The sequence below is a fragment of the Xyrauchen texanus genome, chromosome 46 (assembly GCF_025860055.1).
Source record: "Xyrauchen texanus isolate HMW12.3.18 chromosome 46, RBS_HiC_50CHRs, whole genome shotgun sequence".
Classification (NCBI taxonomy): domain Eukaryota; kingdom Metazoa; phylum Chordata; class Actinopteri; order Cypriniformes; family Catostomidae; genus Xyrauchen; species Xyrauchen texanus.
In genome coordinates this window covers 14340849-14368165 of record NC_068321.1, presented here as the reverse complement: position 1 = coordinate 14368165, position 27317 = coordinate 14340849, and the positions used below count along the sequence as shown (strand labels likewise).

General features: G+C 37.3%; 1 protein-coding gene and 2 pseudogenes across 1 annotated transcript; 1 reads left to right on the top strand and 2 right to left on the bottom strand.

Annotated features, from left to right (window-relative positions):
* Positions 1-868: 868 nt before the first annotated feature.
* LOC127638038 (thrombospondin type-1 domain-containing protein 4-like) lies at positions 869-13074 on the bottom strand. Its single transcript, XM_052119380.1, has 12 exons — positions 13003-13074; positions 11523-11727; positions 10251-10426; positions 8631-8730; positions 8397-8555; positions 7789-7912; positions 7360-7564; positions 5595-5768; positions 5305-5475; positions 3272-3448; positions 1683-1827; positions 869-1011 (listed from the first exon to the last, which is right to left on the bottom strand). The coding sequence occupies exons 1-12, from the start codon at positions 13072-13074 to the stop codon at positions 869-871; spliced, it is 1851 nt and encodes a 616-aa protein (XP_051975340.1).
* Positions 13075-17840: 4766 nt separating this feature from the next.
* On the bottom strand, positions 17841-20197 carry LOC127638037 (adenosine deaminase-like protein; annotated as a pseudogene).
* A 196-nt stretch (positions 20198-20393) lies between these two features.
* Positions 20394-21663, top strand: LOC127638036 (zinc finger BED domain-containing protein 5-like; annotated as a pseudogene).
* The last annotated feature ends 5654 nt before the right edge of the window (positions 21664-27317 follow it).

Sequence of the window (27317 nt, the reverse complement as noted above, 5' to 3'; positions counted from 1 at the left end):
TATCACATGTAAAACCACAATTAAAATTGACCCAAAAACGCAAAATATGTAACATCTTTTTTTAAATGGTTATATCTCTAACCATTTTAAATTATTATCTACCTATACCCATCAAAAATGACCCGAATGCAATATTAGGGTTAAAATTACTTGTGATTATAGCAACTGTTTTTGATATCAGAAGAAGTACGGCATTTTTTTTAGCAATAATAAAAAAAAAAGTAGCCCCTCCTATTAAGCTGAATTGAGTAATTTTTTATAATTTTTTTCAAAAAGTTTGACTGTGACGCCAGGCCAAGATGTTTCATTAACATCTCACGCAGGAGCCTCATGTTTGAAAATACTGTGTTAATTTAGGCACAACCACACTAATAAGTTGTCCATTTCCAAATGTGATCATTTTTCAAAGTATGCGATACTAGAGAGTGTTTTCGAAAGTCTCTGTTTTCGGTGGAGGAAAATGACTCAAAAAATGAATCAAACATTTATTAGTTTAGACGTGGTCTTAAAATAACTTCTACTTTTAAAAACACATCTTGAGACACCTGCGTTCTGATCCACTCGTTGCGCTGCCTCTATGTTTTTTATAGCAAGAACGGGTTTGGTCTGAACACCCCCTTATGATATCATCTTAAATTAGATTTTTGTTCTGTCTTGTTTCAGTGTGGCAAATTTATCATTGACTCAACCTCCATCTGAATCATTTACCACACTTCTTCCTGTGTGGATTTCTAGAACTCCAACTAGTAAATAATGAGTTTATCTGCAAGGCTAGAAGTTTCTTTTAGCTCACTAATGGATCTATTACCAAGAGATCAAATGGCAGCTCAGTCAATGATGAGCTTTGTGGATAAAAGAGATGATGATGTCACCTATAGCCCCGCCTGTATGTTTGCCCATGAGCAAATGTCAAGCAGGAAATGCAACATGCCGTCCTGTAGTAATCATACATGCAGAGACGAGCCTGAACCACTATGTTGCAGTTGTAGTATTTGTCTCTGCAGCTCTCATCTGCAAAATAAAACAAAACATATGGAGATTATATGTTACAGTGGGGTTCAAAATTCAGGGTAAACTGTCTATTGAAAATTTGGAATTTTCAAAATCTCATTTAAACCTGTAAGCAATTAGAATAAAATAAAGTAAACAAAGAAATCTTTTTAAGTAAAATGAATAGGAAATATTCTGCACTCTCTCTCTCTGGGTCACTAAACAAATAAGCAAATTTGTGACATTGACCATGTTAATTATTTTGTATGAAAGGTCAGATTTCCTTGCTTCCACTGAAGCACACATGATGCTCTTTGGAACATTCTCAAATCATGTTGGGGTTACATGGATCATCAGGTTTTACACAAACTTGCGGAGTCCACTGTCATTAAAGTAAAATGGGAACATACCAAATATGAAGAAATTTCCTCTCAAATTGTCATGCTAATAATATGATTTGTAATAATAAAAAAAACCTGTGATAAATTATAAAATAAAATGCAAACCTGAAGCATTTTCAAGTGACTTTTGAACTCCACTTTATGTCTAATCTAACAGCATAGTGAGAGAAGACACTTCTCTGAGCTGTGTAAATTATATAAAATGTCATATGTCAGTGGGGTTGTTAGTTAGATCCAACATTTCGGACATTTCATCAGATGACCCGTAACAAATAAAACACAAAAGGGTACCTATTTGTGGCAAGCAAGGTTTGTTATTGCAAGTCTCTTGATTTGCTGGTCTCAGATGTTCCGCACAGTTCTCAGAGGGATGCAGGTCATCAGTGAGACAACGCACCTCTCGGACATGAATCCCAACTTCGCATGACCTGGAACACTTTGTGAGACATAAACTACCAGTGAAAAGTTTGTACACAACTAATCATTCTTTATTATTACTATTTTCCACATTAGAATAATGACACAAAATTACATATCATGGTAGCTTTGTAGTGATCAACATTTTTTAAAGGGATAGTTCACCCAAAATTGACAATTCTCTCATCATTTTCTCACCTTCATGTCATCCCAGATATATTTGACTTTCTTTCTTCTGCTGAACACAATAGAAGATATTAAGAAGAATATTTCAGTTATTGTTGGTCCTCAATAATTTCCAAAAAGCATATAAAGGCAGAATAAAAGTAATTCATAAGACTCCAGTGTTTAAATCTATACCTTCAGAAGCGATATGATAGGCGTGCGTGAGAAACACGTCAATATTTAAGTCCCTTTTTTTACTATAAATTCTCCTCTCTGCCCAGTAGATGGCAATATACACAAAAACTGTGAATCGCCAAAAAACAAAACAAAGAAGAATGTGAAAGTTGAGATTTATAGTAAAAAAAGCACTTTATCTGTTTTATGCTGCCTTTATGCGCTTCTGCATCTTCAAAATTTTGGTCACCATTCACTTGCATTGTGAGGACCTACAGAGCTGAAATATTCTTCTAAAAATCACATACACAACTGGGATGGCATGAGGGTGAATACAAGATGAGAGAATTTTCATTTTGGGGTGAACTATCTTTTAAACAAAATCAAAACAAATCAAAACTATCTTATATTTTAGCTTCTTCAAAGAAGTTGCCCTTTGTCTATATCTGTGCACAATCTGGGCATTCTCTTAAACAACTTAATCCACCTGGGATGCTTTCTAAACAGTATTGAAGGGGTTTCCGTGTGTACTGGACACTTATCAGCTTTACTATTCAGTCCACCATTTTTATACAATGTTATTTTTGGCAAAGAAATTCATATTTAGGCACAATTTAGTCTAAAGCATTTAGATATAGATATTACCCCCAAAATCTTTTCTCCATACAATGTAAATGAATGATGAAACATCTCCTTCTGTGTTCCACAGAGCAAAGAAAGTCTTACAAGTTTGGAACATTATGAAGGGGAGTTAATGATGAAAGAATGGTCATTTTTGAGTGAACTATCCCATCAAACATAGGCCTTTAAAATCAAAAAGTTTTCAAGTGTAGAAAAAACATACATTTAGTCAAATATGTCCCAACTTTTGACTGCTTGCGTACTCAGAAACAAAAACTTCTAAAACAAGAAAAAATATTGAACCAACTTCAACAGACAGAACTATTTATAACGCAATGGCAAAATGAATAGTTCTTTATCCAAGGATGGAAGTCTCTGTCCTCTAACTAGATTTAGATGGCTGCCTGCATCTTCTAAATTTAGATGAAGAAAGTGAGTCAGCCCACTGAAAGTCAATATTAATGGAGATGTATTGGGGAGAGAAAAAGAAGATGTATCCTCACAGGACTCCAGTCGGTGTGATACCACCTGGACCCACAGGCTCTGTGGTAGCAGCTTTGCATGCTGGAAGGCTTACTCTCTGCACAGTGGGGTGGAGGCTGTACAGTGAGCCCCTCCTCACTTCTCAGTATGCACACTACTGCCCTCTGCTGGCTGCCTGGACCACAGTCTGAAGAACACTGACACAACGCATCCATAGTTAGTGTGATATCACCATATAGGGCAAGTACGCTGATCAGAGTCTTTGTTGGTTCTGATACAACATTCCAATCAACCAATCAGATTTTAGGGTTAGGATTAGGGATGGGGCTTTAACAAGATTCTTATCACACTATCATTACCCTCTAGTTGTAGGGGTAGGTTAATGGTTATGGTAATGGGTGTGTTTATTTGACAGCAAAGTTGTTCCAGGACCAACACAAATTTCTGATTCAGGAATATGTATTGCTCGGAAAATACAGTCAACACATGCATACCTATAAGGCAATATACTGTAAGAATGCTATCACTTGATTGCTTAATAACAAAATACATTTAAACTTACACCAATAAGAACTACATTAGCACTCAAAATTAAAGGGGGAATGCCATGTAAGTAGGATTTTTCTTGTTCTATTGGAAAACAAGATTTTAATTAACTACATATGTCTATTCTATTGTTCACAATGCAAAACTCCCACCCAATCCACATAGACCATATATGAAAACTGCAAAGACTGGGTCATTCAGAAATGATTATAACATCCACTATGGACATTATATTCAGAATAGTCATTAAAAGATATAGTTTTTTTAGTAGTTGATGTCACAACCATGAAAACATTAAAGTGATAATTCACCCCCACAAAAAAATTCTCATAATTTATTCACCCTCATGCCATCCCAGATGTGTATGACTTTTTTCTGATGACAAGCATTGATTTTTAGAAGAATATCTCAGATCTGTATGCCCATAAAATGCAAGTGAATTCTGACCAGACCTTTGAAAAAAAGGATGTAAATATTGATCTGTTTCTCACTCACGTCTATCATATCGATTCTGAAGATATAGATTTAACCACTGGAGTCTTAAGGATTACTTTGATCCTGCCTTTATATGCTTTTTTGAGCTTCAAAGTTTTGAACCCTGTTGACTTGCATTGAATGGACCTACAAAGCTGAGATATGCTTCTAAAAATCTTAATTTGTGTTCAGCAGATGATAGAAAGTCAGACACATCTGGGATGGCATGAGGATGAGTAAATGATGAGAGAATTTTCATTTTTGAGTGAACTATCACTTTAACAATGGCCATCCAACATTTACACATCAAAAACTTTTGTAGTCCACAACCTGGCTCAGCCTAATGAGCGATAGTACACTGATATGTGGAGGTTAGCCAATCATAACAAAGGTAATTTACATGATTAAACTTTTAAAGATACGGTAGCAAAAACAGCCAATTCACGCTGTTACAGTAAGGCACTTATAATGGAAGTGAACGGGGCCAGTTAATAAACGTTAAAATACACACAGTTGAAAAAAATTTAGCCACAAGAACTAAATATTATATACTTTAACATGATTTCAGTGAGATAAAATCAGTGATTTACTTTCGTTTTACCAGATTACAGGGTTTACCGATGTTACATCGTCATGACAACAGTTATAATATTGGCTATAACTTTACACAGATAAGTTAGGTAAGCAATTTTATCCCACTGAAATCATGGTAACATGTATAATGTTTACATCTTGTGACTATAGTGAATATTGTAATGTTTATTAACTGGCCTCTTTCACTTCCATTGTTAATGCCTCAACCAACATTTTCAGTTTTTTTGTTATTGTTAATGTTTATATATATATATATATATACCACAAATAATTTTTCATGGTTATCAACATTATTACACAAATTTTGATGTCAATTTTGAATAAATTGTATTGAACCCAGAATATTCCTTTAAATTTCCATTTGCATTTCTCTTTGACAGTTACCAACAATGAGATGTACTGACAACATTTACTGTAACAGTAAAAGCACTGCCATTACCTGAGTCCACTGTCCAGTAAACCACTCTGCTTGACTGTTGCACGAGTTGCTGTTACATTCATGTACCTCTGGTGGGCGCTGTGACCCACAGCCCTCTAAAGGCAAACTGCTCATGTAGTCTCTCAGACACACTACGCTACGGGTCCTCAGACCGGAGCTACAGTCAGAACACTACAGATATGGGAAAATAAAATTATCAGCTGTGCATTTGGCGTTTACCCTGAAATGCGAACTATTTCAGGAGTCCCTCAACACAATAGTGAGTGTGCGAGAGTGATTTTTGTTAGTACCTTATTGCTCCATTCAGTAAAGAACCAACTCCTTGTGCATGGCCCCATGTCACAGTTCTCCACATCGGTGGGCCGTAAACTCATATTGCATTCCTCATCAGATGTTACTTCGCCTGTATTGCTCACGCAAACAACCTCCCGTGACCTTTGACCTATGCCACATGGAGTGGAGCACTGTGGGAATATAACCAACAGCATTACAATACTGTGCAAATACAACACAATTATATTTCCCAATATTTTCTAGCCTAGACATTGGCCTTAAAAGTTTTAGTATCCTTCCTGTGGTGGCCCCCTGCCAACATGTCTGGGTCAGGTAAAGGTCAGGATTAATTGTTTGGCCCTTATGGCAGAGATTAATTTTTTAGAGATTGAATGGTCTTGGGCAATCAGAGCATAATTTGCAGAATTATTTGTGTTCTCAATGTATGGCATAGAAGTGTGGCATAGTCTCAAGGCCTCACACAGCAAGCTCACAATCCATTTACATTTCTGAAGCATATTAAACACAAATATAACAAGTAGACTGGCTGGCTTTACACAGCTTTCAGGAGTCAAGGTGTACCGGTTTAACTGAAAATGCCTGAAAGTCATGTTTATAAGGTACTGGGTTGATAAAATGAGTGCTTTTGATGAAGAACTGATCACTGGATCACCAGGCTAGTAGCATTATATCTTAGAAAGATACTCAGACAGCTGTTTGAGGCACATAATAGCAAGAAATCTAGATACCTAAGAGCAGAACAGTATATTCCAATATTTTGGTATTAATTATAGTATTTGAGTTTAACCTGCCCTTAAACAGCAGTTTAAAAAAAACAACTGTGATTAGTCACTTTGCATGTAAATCAGACAGACCTTTCCAGTCTAAGTGGGCAGTAGAAGTCAACTCTGTGCTGTCAGTAAAGGGTTAAACATTCGACGGAAGGGGTCATGTGACAAAACAACATGGCGCAGATCACAGTGGAGTTTGTCTTTGGGAGAAAGGCCAACAAAACCACATCTGGTAAGAAATCTATTTAAGTTTTTACATTGAAACCTGTTTCAGAGTCTTTTATTAGAGATTAGAGTCTCTAGTTTCATCCAATATGCCATTTTTAAATTTGAGCGTTTATAGTGAAAATGGCACGCTGTTAAACACAATGACCACTATAGTGGACAATAGCGCTAGTTTTTCATTTGACTTAATATATTTACTGTGCATTTTCACTGCGTTTCAAAGGCTTTATGTGGAATTAGGATAAAAATAAGGTGCATTTCGAACTGGTCTGAGACCAGTGCAGACAGACATCACACTGAAGGTTAAGTCATTCACTAAACAGGGAGCAAGGGAACCAGGGGCGTCGGACTGGGGGGGTAAAGGGTACCGAGTACCCAGGGCCCAGGGCCCGAGGCAGGGGGGGCCCCTTAGAAGTCAGTTTTCTATACATACATATTTGGTACGGGGGCCCAGCAAGATGGTTTGTACCCAGGGCCCAAAATTTGGTGCTACGCCCCTGAAGGGAACAACCTATATCTTTCCTATGCAGCTAAGTGCAATGACTCCTGAAATCCGACCAAAAGTTCAGTTTCAGGCTGCAGATGATGTTTGGACCACTGGTAAGCTGTTTAAAACAAACCTTCAGTGAAATAAAAATGGCACAAAGAAATAGGAATAAAGAATGTACTGTCTCCACATTAAGTCTATGGCAGTAACATTAAACTGTTGCTTCCGGCGATAAACAGACCCATGTTAAATCCTGAATAATTGACGGATGTCACCTACTGGAGTCCAGTCAGTGCGAATCTGCCACTCGCTGCATATCTTCAGCTGACAGGTGGAAGCAGACTCGGGGACAGGGAGATGTCTGCAGAACTTTGGTGACACCGTCATTGTTCGGTTGGCATTTGTCTGCATACAAAGCACTTGGCGGTGCTGTGTGCCGAGACCACAGGTCTTACTGCATTCAGACCACTCACCAATATCCCACCTTTAAAACACAATAAAGAGATGCATTCATTTTAATACTTTAAGTGCCATACACCTATTTTTATCTCCACTCTTACTCAGAATAATACTCTTGTGCCTTGTGTTGCATTCTATTGTTATCTTATTTGACTTAAAACCAGTCTGTCAGATATTTTAACATTTATTCTATTGTAAAACCAATAGGAGTATAATTTGCAGTAAAGAGATTTATAAAAATGTGCTTACTGTGCAGGGCATGCCTGGGTGTTACAGGGATGTTCTCTGGGGGCAGGTATATGTGCTTCATCACACAGGAGCTCTGACACTTCTTCATGGCTGTGGATGCAGCTAAATACTCGTCGTCTGACCCCTTTTCACATCCAACAGGAAAAAAAAAGGTTTAATCATAATACACATAAGTAGGATTTATGATTTGTTATTAACATTATACATTTTCAATGTTAGAGGAATAGTACTCCCAGCACTTTCATGTTGCACCAAAACAGTATGATTTTCTTTCTTCCATGAAATACAAAAGGAGAAATTTTGAAGAATGTTCTGGTCGCTCTTTGACATATAAATACAGTGAACAGAAACTGGAGATTTCCAATATAAAAAAGGATGCAAAAGCACCATAAAAGTATCATGAAAGTTATCTGAAGTCAAACAATAGCTTTATATGAGGAATTAACATGAGAGATGTCAACTGGAGAATCAATGTGACTGATTCACATTTTATGTTATTCTTATGGTGCTTTTTAAAGCTTGAAAGCAGAGGGTAGTGATTTACGACAGAATTTGTATTTTTGGGTGAACTGTTCCTTAAATAATGTCCAACAATATGTACTTCTCACCCCTGCCACATGAGGCGCTACATGATGTGGTGCTGGTCTCTATCCACTTGTACTCTGGCTTCAGTGCTGTGTTTCTTAAAGAATTCTGTCCATTTTTAAATGCATCTTCATCAGGGTCAAGTGTACTTTCTTGCCTCTCCAAAGAGTAGCTTTCAGAGTCTATCAGAGAAAGCAAACAGCTCAAACTCTGCAAATATGACACCAGCTTTGAACAGCTCTTCATTTAGGGCTTACCTCCAGGTCTGTTGTAATAAGGATGCAGTGGGTTTGCATGGTTTTCTACAGGGAGAATGAATTCGTAGCGCACACCAGGGTTTTGCTGTTGGAAAATTATCTATTTTGGGCAACAGAAAAGATTGCAGTATTTTAAATCTTTGTGGAGTTTTTCTGTTTTAATTTATTCATATGTATTATTTCCTGGAAGATCCACTAATTGCTGAAGAGATCAAAAACACATTTTAAAGAGATAAAAATTGTGTTGTTGAAATAAGTACTTAAAATAAATTATTATTATTTAAAGGTACATACGTAATTTTTGTGTTAAGGTTTTGCTGACCGATATGGTTTTAGACTTTATACTGACACTTATCAGTATAGATGCAGCATCATGCATATTTATCACCAATGATTTCTTAGACTAATTTTACAGGAAAATGGGCAACAGGTTGTCAAATATTTGGATCCTCCATTGGCTGAATTTGGAACTACAGTGGTGTGCGTGCGCACCTTTCACCATGTGGTTGCAACCCACCCAATGTAGAATAAAACTACTTTTTCTAGGCCACTGAAATTAATGTCTTAGAGTCTTCATCTCATTGGAGTAAACATAATATTAAACACATTTTTCTAAATTACTTATTTAAAGGGATAGTTCAAACAAAAATGTTCTCATCATTTACTTTCCCTTATGCTGTCCTAAACCTGAAGAACTTTTTTCTTTTGCAGAACACAAATAAAGATTTTTTAAAGAATGTATTTAAATACAGTGTAAGTCAATGGAGTTCAAAATTTTGAAGCTCCAAAAAGGACATAAAGGCAACATGAAAGTAGTCAATACAATTCTAGAGGATAAATCCATGTCTTCTGAAGCGATGCTATCCCTTTGTGTAAGCAACCGATCAAAATTCAAGTTCTTATACACAATAAATTATGACATCCGGCCCAACTGGAACATAGTGCCACCTTCAAGAGCAAAATGCTTTGACGCTGCACACTGTTGCCAGGTCCTCAACCCCAGTATCCTTGTACATCAATAATAATTTTTCTAGTGTTTGCCATGAACCTTTTAGCACTGCTGTACATTTTAAAAGTATCCTAATAACTCAACCTGCGAATATCATTTTATCTTGCGTCTGCATTTTCAAAATAACTTGCCATGAAAACCACAAACCAGGCAACACTGTCTGGTTTGAGTACAGCGCTTCGCGTGTTCATCAAGTGCATGGAAGTGTGTGAATGAGTTTCTTTCATAAACACACAAAGTAGACTGTGGATGTCAAGATTTATAGTGAATAAGGACTTAAATTTTGATCTGTTTTTTAGACAAAAGCTATCGTATCGCTTCAGAAGACACGAATTATACCACCCAAGTCATATGGATTACTTTTATGCTGCATTTATGTCCATTTTGGAGCTTAATAGTTTTGAACCTCATTGAATTACTTTGTATGGACAAAGACACATCATAAATCCTTAAAAAAAAGTAATATTTGATTGTGTTCCAGAGAAGAAAGAAAGTAGTTTGGGATGGCATTGGGGTGAGTAAATGATGAGAGAACTTTCATTATTTGGGTGAACAATTCCTTTAATTTTTTTTCTCTCTTATGATAGTGAGTTTGTGAAAGAATCACTTACATAAAGGTCCAGGATTTCATTGGTGGGTCCCTGGGCTAAAAGAGATTCCCCCACTGTGCTGCTGATCTCATTGGGTCGTCTGTAGGTAAACAGGGTGCCTGCTCCCCGATACTGACCTGGATGATCAATGGCCCAGTCTCCATTTACAATGGACCGACCAGAGCGACTACGCAGTGCTAAGGATAAGACAGAAGCCAATGAGAGATTATACATTATTAGTATGTATGTAGCCACAAACACAGTGGTTGGTATCTGAATAAAGAGGCAAAATATTTACTTCATTGAAGACTCCTACATGATAATAGACTAAGACTGAGCTAGAAAATTATTCAATAACATACATGAACTCACATGCAAATGTATGCAAGTTCAGACATCCACAGTCACAGGGTAGCTTGGCTAATATAGCACATGACTCCATAAACTGATTTTTTGAACATGTTAAAATCCTTCTCACTTCTACCCCCACCACCCAAACAATGGGTATATTTAATATAAATTGACAGGACTGAGTAAGGACAAAAGAAGCTGTTGTTTAACCTTAAATATTTCTCCCCATTTCTAATTGGTTGAACAATACGGGATGTGTATGACAGATCTTTAACCTGTCTTGAAATGTTCTTTGTAGTCTGATATTTATATATCACAAAAGATGTCTTATATTAGAGTAGTCCTGATATAATTTGACAAGACATGTCTAGTGACAGTTCATCGTTATGGCAATCAATAACATGTCAGTCTCCCTTCTCATTATGGTTTCCATGTTCACTACCAGTCAAAAGTTTGGACACACCTACTCATTCTTTTTTTCTCCCCTTTCTCCCCAATTTGCAATGCCCAATTTCCAGTGCACTCTATGTCCTCGTGGTGGCATAGTGACTCGCCTTAATCCGGGTGGCAGAGGATGAATCTTAGTTGCCTCCGCGTCTGAGACCGTCAATCCACACATATTATCACGTGGCTTGTTGAGCACATTACTGCAGAGACAGCGTGTGTGGAGACTTCACACTATTCTCCACTGCATCCAGTCACAACTCACCATGCACCCCACACAGAGCGAGAGCCACATTATAGCAACCACGAGGAGGTTACCCCACGTAACTCTACCATAGCAACCGGCCCATTTTGGTTGCTTAGGAGACCTGGCTGGAGTCACTCAGCACACCCTGGATTCGAACTCCAGGGGTGGTAGTCAGAATCTTTATTCGCTGAGCCACCCAGGCCCCACCTACTCATTCTTTATTAATACCATTATATTGAAATGTAACTCACCCAGATAGTTTCTGCTCTTGATGATCTCAGTCACGTTGATTCTTTTTGCTCCTTGAGGGATCTCCAGAATACGATGGTAGCCAACTTTAGCCAGAGAGTGGGTGAAGACACCCGAGACAACATTGCAAGAGCTGCCATCTCCACCACAAAGCCCACAACTGTCAATCACTAGGCCAGAACCAGTTAGATCATCACAGCCATGTTTCTATAGCAAAGAGGAGTATGGAATAACCTGATATAAAATGCACAGATGCAATCTCTGCAATGTAATAGGATAATCAATATAAAAAATAATAATTTTCTCCACCTTTATGTTTTTCCAAACCTGTATGACAACATAAGAAATAAAGTCACAATATGAAAGTAAATGATACCAGAATTTCAATTTTTTGGGGTGAACTAACCATTTAAGTTCACTACATAAATGCTTTTTAATTCAAAAGTTAGTCTGTCACAGAAATGCACAAACTTTTCTTTACCAATTTGGCTTGCATTCTCTATGTCTTCACACCACTGGGTCAATTTCCAGGGTGAAAATTGGATTGTTATTGAACACAAAATTGCTCAGCCTTCATTAAAAGGCATTTATTACTGTTGAGAACCATTTTTGCACCAATACTTTCTACCAGTCAATTCCCTTTCTCTGGCACTCCTGCAACAATTACATGCTACAGTGACTTTAAGGACCCCGAAAGGGCAGCCAAGGCATTCTCTAGACACCTCAGCATGGTGCTCATTTTGTAAGGTTGATTCAAAACAAATCGTCACCCAGGGCTACTCTGAAGTTAAGGAACAATACAGTCACAACATGTATTTGTACAATAATTATCATCCAATGTTACATCAGCAAGAAAATACATGTTGAATGTGTAATAAACGTGTTATAGTGTTGACTGGATGAAAAATAACCACCAAACCAACCAAGTAAGCATTAGTCAAATATAATGCTTACTTGGTTTGTTTAGTGGTTATTTTTCGACCATCTCTGTATTTAACGTACAGTGACCCAAAAAAGTATGGCTAGACACCTCTAAACAATTAAGTCACACTTGCAAAAATGCATGAATTTCATTGCATTACATGCAAAATTTCAAAACAATAATTTCTCAGAACTTGACTATTAACTAAACTGATCCCAGCAACTAAAATGACTATTAACAAACTGATCCCAGCATCTTTTTAAGTGGAGGTATTTAATCAGTTCCCCTGAAGTTTACACAAGTGTCCTAGCAGTGTAACCACAAGTGTAGTTCATCATATAAACTGTGGATATGTTCCAAAAAGTGATTACATTTTAATTTTAAAAAGTTTATATATAAAGTGTGTTCCTTTCTTTAAAACAGGTGGCACTTTTGTTTGATATTTTGTGATATAATGCTAAAACATTCATCCATTTTTCTGCTTAAACTTTTCATAAAGTACTTTCAGCAATCAATTAAACATCTATGACAACTTTTGGCAGTATGAGTAAGTACCATACCTGTAATTCTGGGTTGGCCAGCGCATATGTCCTGAAACAGACCAGTAGGAGAGGAACCACAGTTGACAGCATCCTTAAATGAAAGGAGTAGTTCACCTTACATCAAAGAAGTACCTGCATCCCCTTCTACCTATCTCTCTTTACTCTCAGCATTGTCCTCAGTCTGTTTTAGCACTCTTGGTTTGAAAGAAGAAGAATAACTGAAGGGAAAGGTGTTTCTGTGGCATTTATGAGCAAAAGGGTTGTCTGGGTTATAGGGAGGGGGCCAGAGTCATTCCAAAAAACGACATGCTGAGACCACACATGCAGTCTGGTGCAATTTGCAAGACTGACCTCCTCGTAATTTGTGGATTTACTCATGTTAATTTGACGAATGCCATTGTAACACTACTTTGCAGTTTCATCACATTGGGCTTAATGGAAACTTCAAAAAGTGTACTGACTATTAGGACATTCTCCTGTAGGGAAGAAAAATCACAAATTAGATCTCTTTGTTTATCCTAAACAGCAATGAGAATAAATGGAAATCAAATGGTTAAGTCACCTGATCCTGAGTTTGAGAAGAAATCTCACCAATTAAAAGTCAGAGATTTCACTGAGCAACATTTCTCACCAAATCCAAAACCAATGTATTTTGTCTATGCTATCCACAATAATTGTATAGCTCTATACTCTTACTTACTCTTGTCTCATTTGAGTCACATTTTTATTTCTCCTATGGAATCATTCTATTTCCTTGCTTCAATTTAGATACTTGATTATCTAATCAAAATGACAAAACATGCATTTAATTGATGATAAAAATATGGATGAATATTGTCAATGATTAAAGATTGAGGAACATGGTGGAATAAAAAAAAAACTATCTGCAACTATCAGCACCAATTCATTGGTAAAACCGATGTATCTGTCTACATCTAATTTGAATGATGTGCCATCCATGCGCCTAGTTGTCAGGTTAAGTGCAAGATGACATAAACAAAAAATCAATGAATGCAACTTATTTAGTTTATTGCTGCTGTTTTATCACTTTATTTTGTCTCAATTACATAAAATAGGGTGCTTTTTAGTTTTATATTTATTATAAATATATATGTTCAATTTAATGTTGTCAGCCTACTTGTTTAATATCACCTAAAATAAATATATAATATGATTATTATACATTTTTAAACGTTTCTTCTTTAAATAGCTTGAATGTAGTTACTTTTTGTTTGTAGCTTGAAGTGTAGCTAACTACTTTTTTAAAGAGTAGATAACTTGACTGCTGTTTAAAACTTAAAGTTATGAGTAGCTTGTAGATTAGGAAGCTACAGTTTCAATGTAGCGTCCCCATTTTAAGAGGGACATCTGAGACTAAATTTATAAATAAATTAAATGTGACTGAGAGTGCCATTTAATTGTATTAGAATAAGAAAAAGCAACTTCTGGGCAATAAAATGATCATTTCTTTATACTGGAATCCAGGGCCATAGCAAGGAATTCTGGGCCCTGTGAATATATATTGCTCTGGGCCCCTTACCTATTAAAATAATACAGTTTCAAATTTGTCGTGGGCCGCCCTGGGCATTTGGGCCCCTAGAATCATTACCACCTTTCTCCCCACTAGCTACGGCCCTGCCAGAATCATCATGCTCTTTTTAGAAACTAGGAGGAACATCAAGCACATAAAAGTAAAAAGATTATAAACCGTCACTATAACAGCCACATTATTTTCATTGTGACATGATTACTCTTTCATGCTTCCCTGAGATCATCCATACCCATGCACTCAATCCGATCAGAGAATATACAAAATGTTGCTTTTGCAGTCTGAGCCAAAGTACTTGCTCCAAACACAGCAAATGCATCTGGGTATTGCTGAGGTGACATCAGCAAGATGGGCTTTGTAGTTTGTATGTGTCTGGCATCATTACCAGCTTGTCAAATCTGCTTTACAAACACAGACATCAACACAGAGGCCTTGTGAAGAAGATACTCCTCTGTGGGATATCTTACTGGACAGCTGCCAGGCTCATGTGGCTATTTTAGCTAAGCAAAGTAAATGATCACACCTTAAAAATGTGACAAGGAAACATTTTATTTTGTGTGAAATTTAAAAGAATTCAAAGTTATCGTTTCAAAATAAAACCTAATAATACTGTATAGTGCTAGTAAAACCTGAAAACACAGGCCAAAATTCCAAAAGCAAAGTTTTTTTGTGAAATGATGTCACATTAACTATTTTTATTATGGTTTATTTCTTATGTAGGTCAATTTCTTGAGATGACAATCCACCCAGAGCAACCTGGAGTTAAGTGCCTTGCTCAAGGACACAATGGTGGTGGCTGTGGGGATCGAACCAGCAACCTTCTGATTAACATTTATGTGCTTTAGCCCACTACCACCACCACCACTCCTTAATAGTAACAAGGGAAGTTGCTTATGGGCCAGAAATGAGCCACAGAAAAAGCAAACAATAGAAAGGGCAAATTCCCTTATAAAGCCATCACAAACAACATAAATGAGCAATCTATCTATCTAGTTAAAAATGAAGAGACAAGAACATTACTGGAGGTCCTTTTGTCCCAGAAACTATCAGTAAACATCACTAAGTCAAAATGTCATTAAAGTCATCCATCTTATATGTAATCATGAAAATGCATTAATCTAAATAACTAAATAAGTGTGACATGGTGTATTGAGTTGTCCAGTCTATTATGAGATGAAATGTATTATATTTACACTGGACCACCCCTTTAGGACCATATATCTTTAGATTGAAATCCTACAAGTGTGTTCTCAACAGCAGACTGGAGTATGTGCTGAAAAAGATTACAAGAATCTTCAAACATGACCTTTTTTGTGCAGGTGCAACATTGAAATGACATTTACACAGGTTGTGCTGTATTGACTGAATGAGATGACCTATGGTTGCCCTTTCCATCCCGTGGACCAAGAGGCCCAGTGCTATTAGTGAATAACTAGAGAATGTGAACCATTAAAAGGAACAATGGGTGGTCCCATTTTTCTTTAAACAAACAGATATGAGTAAAACAGCGCAACAGCATAAAAGGTTAGTTTGCAGACTGGTTCATTTTAAACCAAAAACCCCAAAACATGGTTGATAATGACAAAAAGGACTGTGTGGGACCATTAAGTCTTTATCCATACAGACTCCCTCAAGATTATGTTATAAACCAAGGACTTTACTATGCTGGAAAAGGTGTTTATGTCTTCACAGGCTCCTTATCTTGCAGACCTTTTGTGTTTTCAGAGTGAGTTTACAGCCACTGGCTACTGTGGTTTTATTGATGTACTGTCCTTGTGGACAAGTCTTTCTAGAGTGGTAAGCTCCATGCTTAGGTCTTGTAAACAAAGTCTACTATGATACCAGAGAACCCAAGAGAAGATTAAGGATAACTAAAGGAGGATATACTGTATAGTCAGACTCCAAAGAGACATGAGTTGTTAAACTGAGGACTTAAAGGGATAGTTTACATCCAAAAATTAGAATTCTCTCATCATTTACTCACCCTTATATTATCAGATTTGTCGTCATTTTTATTTGTATAGCGCCTTTCACAACACACATTGTTTCAAAGCAGCTTTACAGAAAATCAGGCATTAACAGAAAATGAAACTGGAATATCTATAATGTCTTAGATAATATCATTGTGTAGTTTGATAAAATATGATTTTGAATTGTGTTTAAAAACAAATAATTAAACCATAATTGTATTTAGAAACCCAGTGTGCAAGCCGAAGGCGACTGTGGCAAGGAACACCAGAAGATGATGGTTAATGGAGAAAAATAACCTTGGGAGAAACCAGACTCACTGTGGGGCCATGTGTATGACTTACTTTCTTCTGCAGATCACAAACAATGTTTTTTAGAAGAAATGTTCAGCTCTGTAGGTCCATACAATGCAAGTAAATGGTGGCCAGAACTTTGAAGCTTCAAAAAAGAACATACCATTTTCATAGTAAAAAAGGAAAACTTAAATATTGATCTGTTTCTCACCCACACCTGTCATATCACTTCTGAAGACATGGATTTAAACACTGGAGTCTTATGGATTACTTTTATGCTGCCTTTATGTGCTTTTTGGACCTTTAAAGTTCTGGCCACCATTCTCTTGCATTATTTAGACCTACAAACCTGAAATATTCTTACAGTATCGAAATCTTTATTTGTGTTCAGCAGAAGAAAGAAAGTCATACATCTGTGATGGCATGAGGGTGAGTAAATGATGAGAGAACTTTCATTATTTGGGTGAACTATCCCTTTAATTTTACCAATGATTCCTGGTTAATCAAATGAGATTATAGGCGATGATTTTTGGCTAATTACAGTCTGATAGTCATGTCTGCCTTAATTAAATCTTTAGACAATCTGAAATTTAAGATTTGAGTTCCTGAAGAAATATAAAAGGAACATATAAAATCAACTGCTGTCCTCTGGTGGCTAGACATTTGATCGGCTAGACATTTGATACTGGAGCATTTATTTAAGAGCAATGACAAAAATCAGTTTAGAAGTGTTAATTAACAAATGTTGATTTACCTCCAAGAATATGGAGATCACATTCATTCTTACAGTGTCATTTTACACTTTTCTCATTTTCAATACTGATCTAATATAAATATGAAAATGTTAAGAAATGAATTAAATTTAAACACTCTGAGCACTGTTGCAAACACCACTGGTAGTTTATGAATGCCCTTTTTGATTTCATGTCTAAAACTGCCCACAAACACTACATGTTTCTGTGTTCAGTTGTTTGTCAGATACAGTATTAATGCTTTGAAATAGAGTTAATGAACATAGTTAAACTCAAACAATGTGCCTGAGAATATCAAAAGCCAATGAAAGGCACTCTTGAGGTAGGGCTGTTATTAAAGTTTGCAGGTAAAATTCCACATTGGAGAATCTGTGATCTGAGTTCCACCCACTTCTGCTCCAGCCTCTGTTTGATGGGCTCAGGGGCAAAAGAGTACCCCATAGCCTGCTGAGAGAGCATCCACATGGCCTCCTGACTCAACCCAAAGGTGAATGCAGCCAGCTGGTACTCCTGAGACAGATCTGTAGAGAACACACCCTTATCATCTGTATGATGGATCATGAGAAAGAAGAACAAGCATCCTGTTGCTATTAAACAAAACTAGTCAACTTAAAGCCATTTTGCTTTCATTTCATAGGCATAATGTTTAAGAGGTGTAAACTATAAAATAGTGAGAAAAACAGTAGGGAGTTTACTAAGAGAAAGACTTAACTCAGAGAACACATGGATGTCCTCGTGTATACCATTGAAGTGATGTTCATCATATGAAGGTTTGACCTTTGACATGAGAGGTCAAACACAACTCTGCAAATCAAGATGTTCCAATATTTTTAAATATAAAATGTACTCTAATATACATATACAGTGGCAAGAAAAAGTATGTGAACCCTTTGGTCATAAACGTGATCTCATCTTTATCCAAGTCACAAGTATAGACAATCAACAATGTTCTTAAGCTAACAACACACAAACAATTATAATCTTTCATGTCTTTATTGAACACATCCAATGGCCCCGAAGCAGCAAAGCAACCCCGAATTATGATGCTTCCACCACCGTACTTCCCCGTAGGGATGATGTTTTCATGTTAGTATGTAAACCAACAACAGACTCTATGCGTCATACCGATGAGAATGTTTTGTTGGCAAACTTTATACACAAGACTTTCTGACCCTCCAACTTCAGGATGCAGAAAAGTTCCATGGCCAATTCTATCAGGGGGAGGTTCAACAACAGCTCAGTCTCTTTAGTTTGAGTAGAAATCTGACAAACATATAATCTCTGATTTAACAATGCAAAAGCATTCTTACTAAAAATAGTATGGAATAGTCCTCAGTGTTTCCATCCTGTTGTTATATTGTACTATGATAATAGAAATAAATATGTAGATGTTTCCATAAGTCCCTACCTCTGAGAGATGTAATGCTAGCTTCAGACCACAGTTCTTGGCTTTTTGAAGTGCACAGAGCAAATCTTTTCCATGACTGACCTTTACAAGATCAAAGATGTTCAGCCAGAGGCATTCTGTATGATCTATCTGCAAACGTGGAGGCACATAAATGAGAAAAAATCTTTCTGCTTTACTCACTGTTGGGTCTCCACTGAGGTTCAGTCCAACTACCATCCCATCACTAGAAAGCAAGAAGTCTTCAGCCAACTTCACCATCTCCATGGCAATCTTAGGTCCATGTCTGCAGTCCACAGCCACAAGAAACCTGTTTAACAAAAGTGGAACATATTACTAGGGCAAGCATCCATAAATATAGTGTAACAAAAGTACACTATTCAAATAGCAAGCTGTCACCTATAAAATCTGGAAAAAACAAGCAATAAATTACCTGGAATCAATGTCAACTTAATGTCAACAGTTAATAGACATAATAATAGAATGAATAGAATATGAATAGATAGATATATATATATATATATATATATATATATATATATATATATATATATATATATATATATATATATGTGTGTGTGTGTGTGTGTGTGTGTGTGTGTGTGTATATATACAGTATCTCAGAAAAGTGAGAACACCCCTCACATATTTGTAAATATTTGATTATTTCTTTTCATGTGACAACACTGAAGAAATTACACTTTGCTACAATGTAAAGTAGTGAGTGTACAGGTTGTATAACAGTGTAAATTTGCTGTCCCCTCAAAATAACTCAACACACAGTCATTAATGTCTAAACCGCTGGCAACAAAAGTGAGTACACCCCTAAGTGAAAATGTCCAAATTGGGCCCAAAGAACCATTTTCCCTTCCCGGTGTCATGTGACTCATTAGTGTTACAAGGTCTCAGGTGTGAATGAGAGAGCAGGTGAGTTAAATTTGGTGTTATCACTCTTACACTCCCTCATACTGGTCACTGGAAGTTCAACATGGCACCTCATGGTAAAGAACTCTCTGAGGATCTGAAAAAAAGAATTGCTGCTCTACATAAAGATGGCCTAGGCCAGTGGTTCTCAAACTGTGGTACGCAGACTCCCTCTAGTGGTACGCAGAGGAATCACTGAATTTTGATCTCACTGGTGTGAGTAGAACGGTGAGTGCATGACTTGACCAACTGATAAATTCAAACTGTGCTTTTGCGCGTTGGCTGGCGCTGAGCCAGAGACGTACGCGCTCAGCGGAGTCATATCATTCACAACTATTCAGTGTTTTCATCCACATAATGTTTATTTTAGGTTTCAGACATTTAAATTCACATAAGTACTAAAAAAACTATATGTTTAGAGTTTGTAAAATACACACTGATGTCTATGGAAGCGGCAATAATATTCCTATCCATTATAATCAGGTGGCGCCCATCGCGCATAGAGCTCAACTAACGTGATGTTTATAATGGTGATGTTTATAAAGGGAATGCTATAGTATAGCTAACAAATTTGTGAATATTTTGAATAAAAAAGGAAATAAAAGCAGATCATCAGTCATTCAGGGCTGTAGTCACGTGACAAACCAGTGGATATCTTTTTTGCGAAAACATGATGAACTGAAGCAGTCGAAATCCACCATTAAATCCTGTGGTACACCCATAATCAAAGCACAGGAAGCTTCATATCGTGCCAGCCTCTGGATCGCCAAAGCTGGTAATCCGCACACAATAGGGGAACAACTGTGTCTATCTTTAGCCAAAGAGATGACACGCATCATGTGTGGAGAGAAAGCTGCTAAAGAGTTAAACTTGGTGCCGCTTTCAAACAATACCGTGTCACGGAGAATGAAAGACATGGCTGACGATGTTAAAAAGACACTGATTGAGTGCATTAACAACAGTTGATATTTTGCCATCTAGCTTGACGAGACTACAGATGTCACAGATTTGGCCAATTATTTGGTTTATGTCAGATATGAAAATGATGGTTCAGCTCAGGAGGACTTTATGTTCTGCCAGTCACTTGACACCAGAACTACAGCAGAGCACATATTCCAGGTACTGGATGCGTTTATCCAAGAGAACGGACTAGACTGGAAAAAGTGTGTGGGAGTGTGTACAGATGGCGCGAGGGCTATGACAGGTCGTCACAGTGGAGTTGCAGCTTGCATCCGAGAGGTAGCACCTGAGATGCGCTGGACTCACTGCAGCATCCATCGTGAGGCGTTGGCAGTGAAGAAGATGCCTGATGACCTGAAGTCTGTGCTGGACTCTGCTGTGAAAACTGTGAACTTCATTAAGGCCAGACCGATGAATTCTCGCTTATTTAGTGTGCTCTGTGAGGAAATGGGCAGTGAGCATGTCTAACTCTTGCTTCATACTGAAGTAAGGTGGCTTTTAAGAGGAAAGTTGCTTTCAAGGCTTTTCGAATTGCACAAAGAGGTCCAGATGTTCTTACAGGTCAAAAATTTCCCCTTGTCAGACATTTTTGAGGATACTGTGTGGCTCAGTCAGCTGGCATACTTGTCTGACATTTTTTCACGTTTAAACAAACTGAATTTGGGACTACAGGGACTCTCTATCAATGTCTTTGACGTGCAGGACAAAATCAATGCACTGATTTCAAATAACTCCAACTTTTTAAGCAAAGTCAAGACAGGTGATGTTTCAGCTTTCCCTGCTTTGGAAGGTTTTCTGTCTGACAATGACCTGACGCTTGATGGTTGAGTCAGGGAGAACATCACTGCACACCTCGTGTCGCTCAGACAACAGTTCCTTGATTATTTCCCAGTGATTCCTGAAGCTGAAGCTAGCAGCTGGATGAGAAACCCTTTCAGCATCGACACCTCTCAAATGGCTTCAGAGGACTTAACTATTGGTGAGCAGGAGAGTTTAATAGAGTTGTCTTGTGACGAAACATTGAAGGTAGCTTTCAGAAAGCAGACATTGTTGGACTTTTGGATAAAGCAGCACAGTGAATATCCTGTGCTTTCCGACAAGGCCATGCGTTTTCTCCTTCCTTTTGTGACCATATATCTTTGCGAGAAAGGCTTCTCTTCACTTGTTGTAATAAAAACAAAGTACAGAAACAGGGTGGACGCTGAGCCAAACCTGAGGCTAAAGTTGACCTCCATTGACCCAGACATCTCAGGACTGTGTTCACAGAGGCATGCACACCCATCACATTAAGCTCATGTTAGTTGTCAGCAACATGTACTTTTAAGTACAATACATTTTCATTTAATCTTTAAGTACAGTTTTTATTTCACTTTTAGGTGCAATACATTTTAATTTAATCATTATTTAATTTTTATTTTATTTACCTCTATGTAAGCAGCAGAGTGCAGTGTTGATGTTAAAACTGTGTTGTTACAATGTTCAAAGTGGCTGACAATAATAAATGTTCTTATTATAAATAAAACTGCCTGGTTTGTGAGCTTTGCATAACTGTAGCTCAATAGTTAGGCCTACTACTACTACTGCATTTTAATGTTGATCGATATGGTGGTACTTGGAGAACCAAATATTTTCTGAGGTGGTACTTGGTGTAAAAAGTTTGAGAACCACTGGCCTAGGCTATAAGAAGATTGCCAAGACCCTGACACTGAGCTGCAGCACGGTGGCCAACACCATACATCGGTTTAACAGGACAGGTTCCACTCAGAACAGACCTCGCCATGGTCGACCAAAGAAGTTGAGTGCACGTGCTCGGCGTCATGTCCAGAGGTTGTCTTTAGGAAATAGACGTATGAGTGCTGCCAGCATTGCTGCAGAGGTTGAATGGGTGGGGAGGTCAGCCTGTCAGTGCTCAGAACATACGCCGCACACTGCATCAAATTGGTCTGCGTGGCTGTCTTCCCAGAAGGAAGCCTCTTCTAAAGATGATGCACAAGAAAGCCCGCAAACAGCTTGCTGAAGACAAGCAGACTAAGGACATGGATTACTGGAACCATGTCCTGTGGTCTGATGAGACCAAGATAAACGTATTTGGTTCAGATGGTGTCAAGCGTGTGTGGTGGAAACCAGGTGAGGAGTACAAAGACAAGTGTGTCTTGCCTACAGTCAAGCATGGTGGTGGGAGTGTCATGGTCTGGGGCTGCATGAGTGCTGCCGGCACTGGGGAGCTACAGTTCATTGAGGGAACATGGAATGCCAACATGTACTGTGACATACTGAAGCAGAGCATAATCCCCTCCAGCATGATAACGACCCCAAACACACCTCCAAGACGACCACTGCCTTGCTAAATAAGCTGAGGGTGAAGGTGATGGACTGGCCAAGCATGTCTCCAGACCAAAACCCTATTGAGCATCTGTAGGGCATCCTCAAACAGAAGGTGGAGGAGCACAAGGTCTCTAACATCCACCAGCTCTGTGATGTCATCATGGAGGAGTTGAAGAGGACTCCAGTGGCAACCTGTGAAGCTCTGGTGAACTCCATGCCCAAGAGGGTTAAAGCAGTGCTGGAAAATAAAAATATTTATTGTTTTTGGTGGCCAAACAAAATATTGACACTTTGGGCCCAATTTGGACATTTTCACTTAGGGGTGTACTCACTTTTGTTGCCAGCGGTTTAGACATTAATAGCTGTGTGTTGAGTTATTTTGAGGGGACAGCAAATTTACACTGTTATACAACCTGTACACTCACTACTTTACATTGTAGCAAAGTGTCATTTCTTCAGTATTGTCACATGAAAAGATATAATCAAATATTTACAAAAATGTGAGGGGTGTACTCACTTTTGTGAGATACTGTGTATATATATATATATACACATATATATATATATATATATATATATATATATATATATATATATATATATATACACATGCACACACACACACACACACATCGGTGGCCAAAAGCTTGGAATAATGTACAGACTTTGCTCTTATGGGAAGAAATTGGTACTTTTATTCAACAAAGTGCCATTCAGCTGATCACAATATACATTCAGGACATTAATATCATGAAAAATTACTATTACAATTATTTATTTATTTTATTTCAGAACTTCTTAAACTAGAGCTGTCAAAATTAAAGCATGCGAATAATTAAAAATGTTTAACGCTTTAATTTTTCTTAATTGCGATTAACTCGTTTACCATTAATATGGCATAAACACTTGTGTGAAGGGCAGAAATTTTGTAATGTGTCCACCTGGAGTCATTACACTGATGCACACACTACAAACAGACAGTGCCAGAGCCCTTCTACCAATTTGAGCCTACAAGCTTAGCATAAAATAGCATAACGTGGCAGTCCCACTGACATTATATGGGCAGTATTGTGGTAATACTTTCCTAAGAATGAGCCACGAAGGTTGTTATCTCAGTAAATAAAAGAATCTCTGACAGTGCTTCCCTGTCAGTTTAAATGATGGATAAAGGAGCTCTTAAGTATGATGTACAAAACAAGCCCAGATGGGACGTGTAAGGCGCTTTTTAATTACCACAGAAGCAAGTCAAGTCTTAACTATCAGCAAAACGCAGCATGAGACGTTTTTGTCTGGAAGTGCATTTCATTGTGATTTCAAAGCTTGACGCTACCATTGATGCTCTGGCGCGAATCATGAATGCAGCTTTATGATTGCTGTAACAAATAGGTTGACTGTGGTTGACTGTGGATAGCCACAGTCAACCAGAAGATTAATATTGCGGAGGATGAGAGTTTAAGAGATTTAATGCATATTGCAATGAATATGCAATCTATGGGGAAACTTATTTTTTCAATTAGAAAACCTCCCACTTAGACTTTGGAAAATGTTTAATGTTACACGAATTGGTGCTATTTTAGTGCATTTCTTGTGGAAGGCTTTGTTTGTAAAATGTTAATAAAGCATATTGTTACATGTTGTTTTGTTTTCTTTCCTAAGATGGAAATAAATGCATTTTGACAAGAATATATATATATATATATATATAGTGCCAAATTTTAGCACTTTAAAAATCTGAGATTAATCGCAATTAACTACAAAAAATGTTTAATCGACTGACAGCACTATCTTAAACTACTTCAAAGTGTTCACATCAAACAATCATCCATGTGCAGCAATGACAGCTTTGCAGATTCTTGGCATTCCAGCTGTCAGTTTGTCCATACTCAAGTGACATTTCACCCCACGCTTCCTGTAGGACTTGCCATAGATGTGGCACACCTTACAGTCTAGCTGATCCCACAAAAACTCAATGGGGTTAATATCATGACACTCTTTTCCAATTATCTGTTGTCCAATGTCTGTTTCTTTGCCCACTCTAACATTATCTTTTTCTTTGCAATTCTTCCCATAAGTCCTGCACCCCTGAGCCTTCTCTTTACTGTTGTACATGAAACTTGGTGTTGATCAGGTAGAATTCAATGAAGATGTCAACTGTGTTCATAATGCTGTGCTCAACATTCAGATGAGGCTTTCGATTTAAAATAGTTTCAAAACTGACGAGTGACTAATGATGAGCCTTTGAGATCTGCATGCAGCTCTTAAAAGCAATATAAACACTGTACTTGAATTTACTGAATTGTATTGATTATTTTAATTATTAACATTTAATTGGACTTAGCTCTGCCTTTAAATATTTACCTCTATACACACACAATTATCTTTGTGTTTCTTAACACTTTTGGCAGCCGACGATAGAAGAGATCCACTTCGTTATCCATCTCTGTACTCCGTCGTGTTTATGAAATGTGGAAAATATCAATTCAATGAATCACTACTTTTGACACATGGATACGGAATATTTTTCTTGCTACTCCGAAATTGCATCCCATAAATGAGCCTTTGAGTTTTACGACCTTTAACATTTGTTCTGAATTTATTTAAATACAACAGGATGATGCTAAACACGAGAAAAAGTTTACAAGAAAACAGATAAAAATAATAAGAACATATAAAAAATATACCAGCCAATATTTTGGCATCCTGTATTAAAAACCCATTAAATATTGTTTTAAATACATGCTGCACATAAATATGCTATTAATTACATATTAGGAAAACAGTTAGAAAGAAGGCTTTTTAGAAGAATATTTCAGCTCAGTTGGTCCATACAATGCAAGTGAACGGTGGCCAGAACTTTGAAGGTCCAAAAAGCACATAAAGGCAGCATAAAAGTAGGGTACAAAGTGTATCAAGATTTTTTTTATTTACGTTGATGGAGCAACATAATTTGTGTGAACATAAATAATAATGGAAGGTTGTTTTGATAAAAATCCTCTTTTTTTTAAGGGTGGTGAAGGAGCATTTTACCCAGTGGCGAATTCTCAGGGCCAGCAAAGCCTTCTCTGTTGGCCTAACAAGCCAAATAATTTAATATTTTTCATCCTTTCATTCTCAATCACCTTTTTGCCTATGTATTTTTAATTGCTTTCCACTCTTAATTAATCTATTTTATAATTTAAGTATTTCCAGTCAGAATATATTCCTTGATGCTTAGAAGCGAAGTGTGAAAACTGTTTCACATATCACACGCCCGAAGCAGCGAGTGAGTTTGAGCTCCACCCCATCAGGCCTTCAGAATTTCTTCAGAATCCCTCAACAGTGCAAATTAATGGACATCTAAAGTCAGATTATCAGATTCATCAGCCAATCAGGTTGATTTATTTGTTCTTTAGGATCAAGGATCTTGATCTTTAGGATGTCCCGGTCGAGGCCCTCTAGCTGGCCTTGAGTGACGCAATCACACTTCAAGTGATTTTTTTGTCATCACTGCTGTTATTGCCGTTGAGAACGAGATTCTTATGGATTTAAAAACACATGATGTTCTGCATAGAAACAGGAAAGGAGGTAAGTGGTATATTGGTAAGTGCTTTTTGTTTTGTTATAGCAACATCAGGAGTTTTCTAAGTGTAAAATAGGCTGCTTGAGAATTCAGTGTCGGATTAACTTTGGAAAAGTAGTGCTGCATTCCATTCAACTCAGAAAGTCGGATTTTATTTTTAAATCTGTACTCTCACTTTCACAATCTTCCTTAGATTTTGGCGATTTGCATTTTTATTGCATATCGCCACCTACTGGGTAAATAGAAGAATTTATATTAAAAAATGACTTATATTGATTGATCTGTTTCTCTCACACACAAATCATATCACTTCAGAAAATATAGATTTAACCACTGGAGACTTATGAATTAATTTTTATACTTCCTTTATGTGCTTTTTGGACCTTCAAAATTCTGGTCACCATTCACTTGCATTGTATGGAACTACAGAACTGAAATATTCTTGTAACAATCTTCTGTTGTGTTCAGCAGAAGAAAGTAAGTCATCCACATCTGGAATGGCATAAGGGTCAGAAAATGATGAGGGAATTTGCATTTTTGGGTGAACTATTCCTTTAAGAGATCAATTTTAGCAATTTATTGCTTTTAAATATTTTGT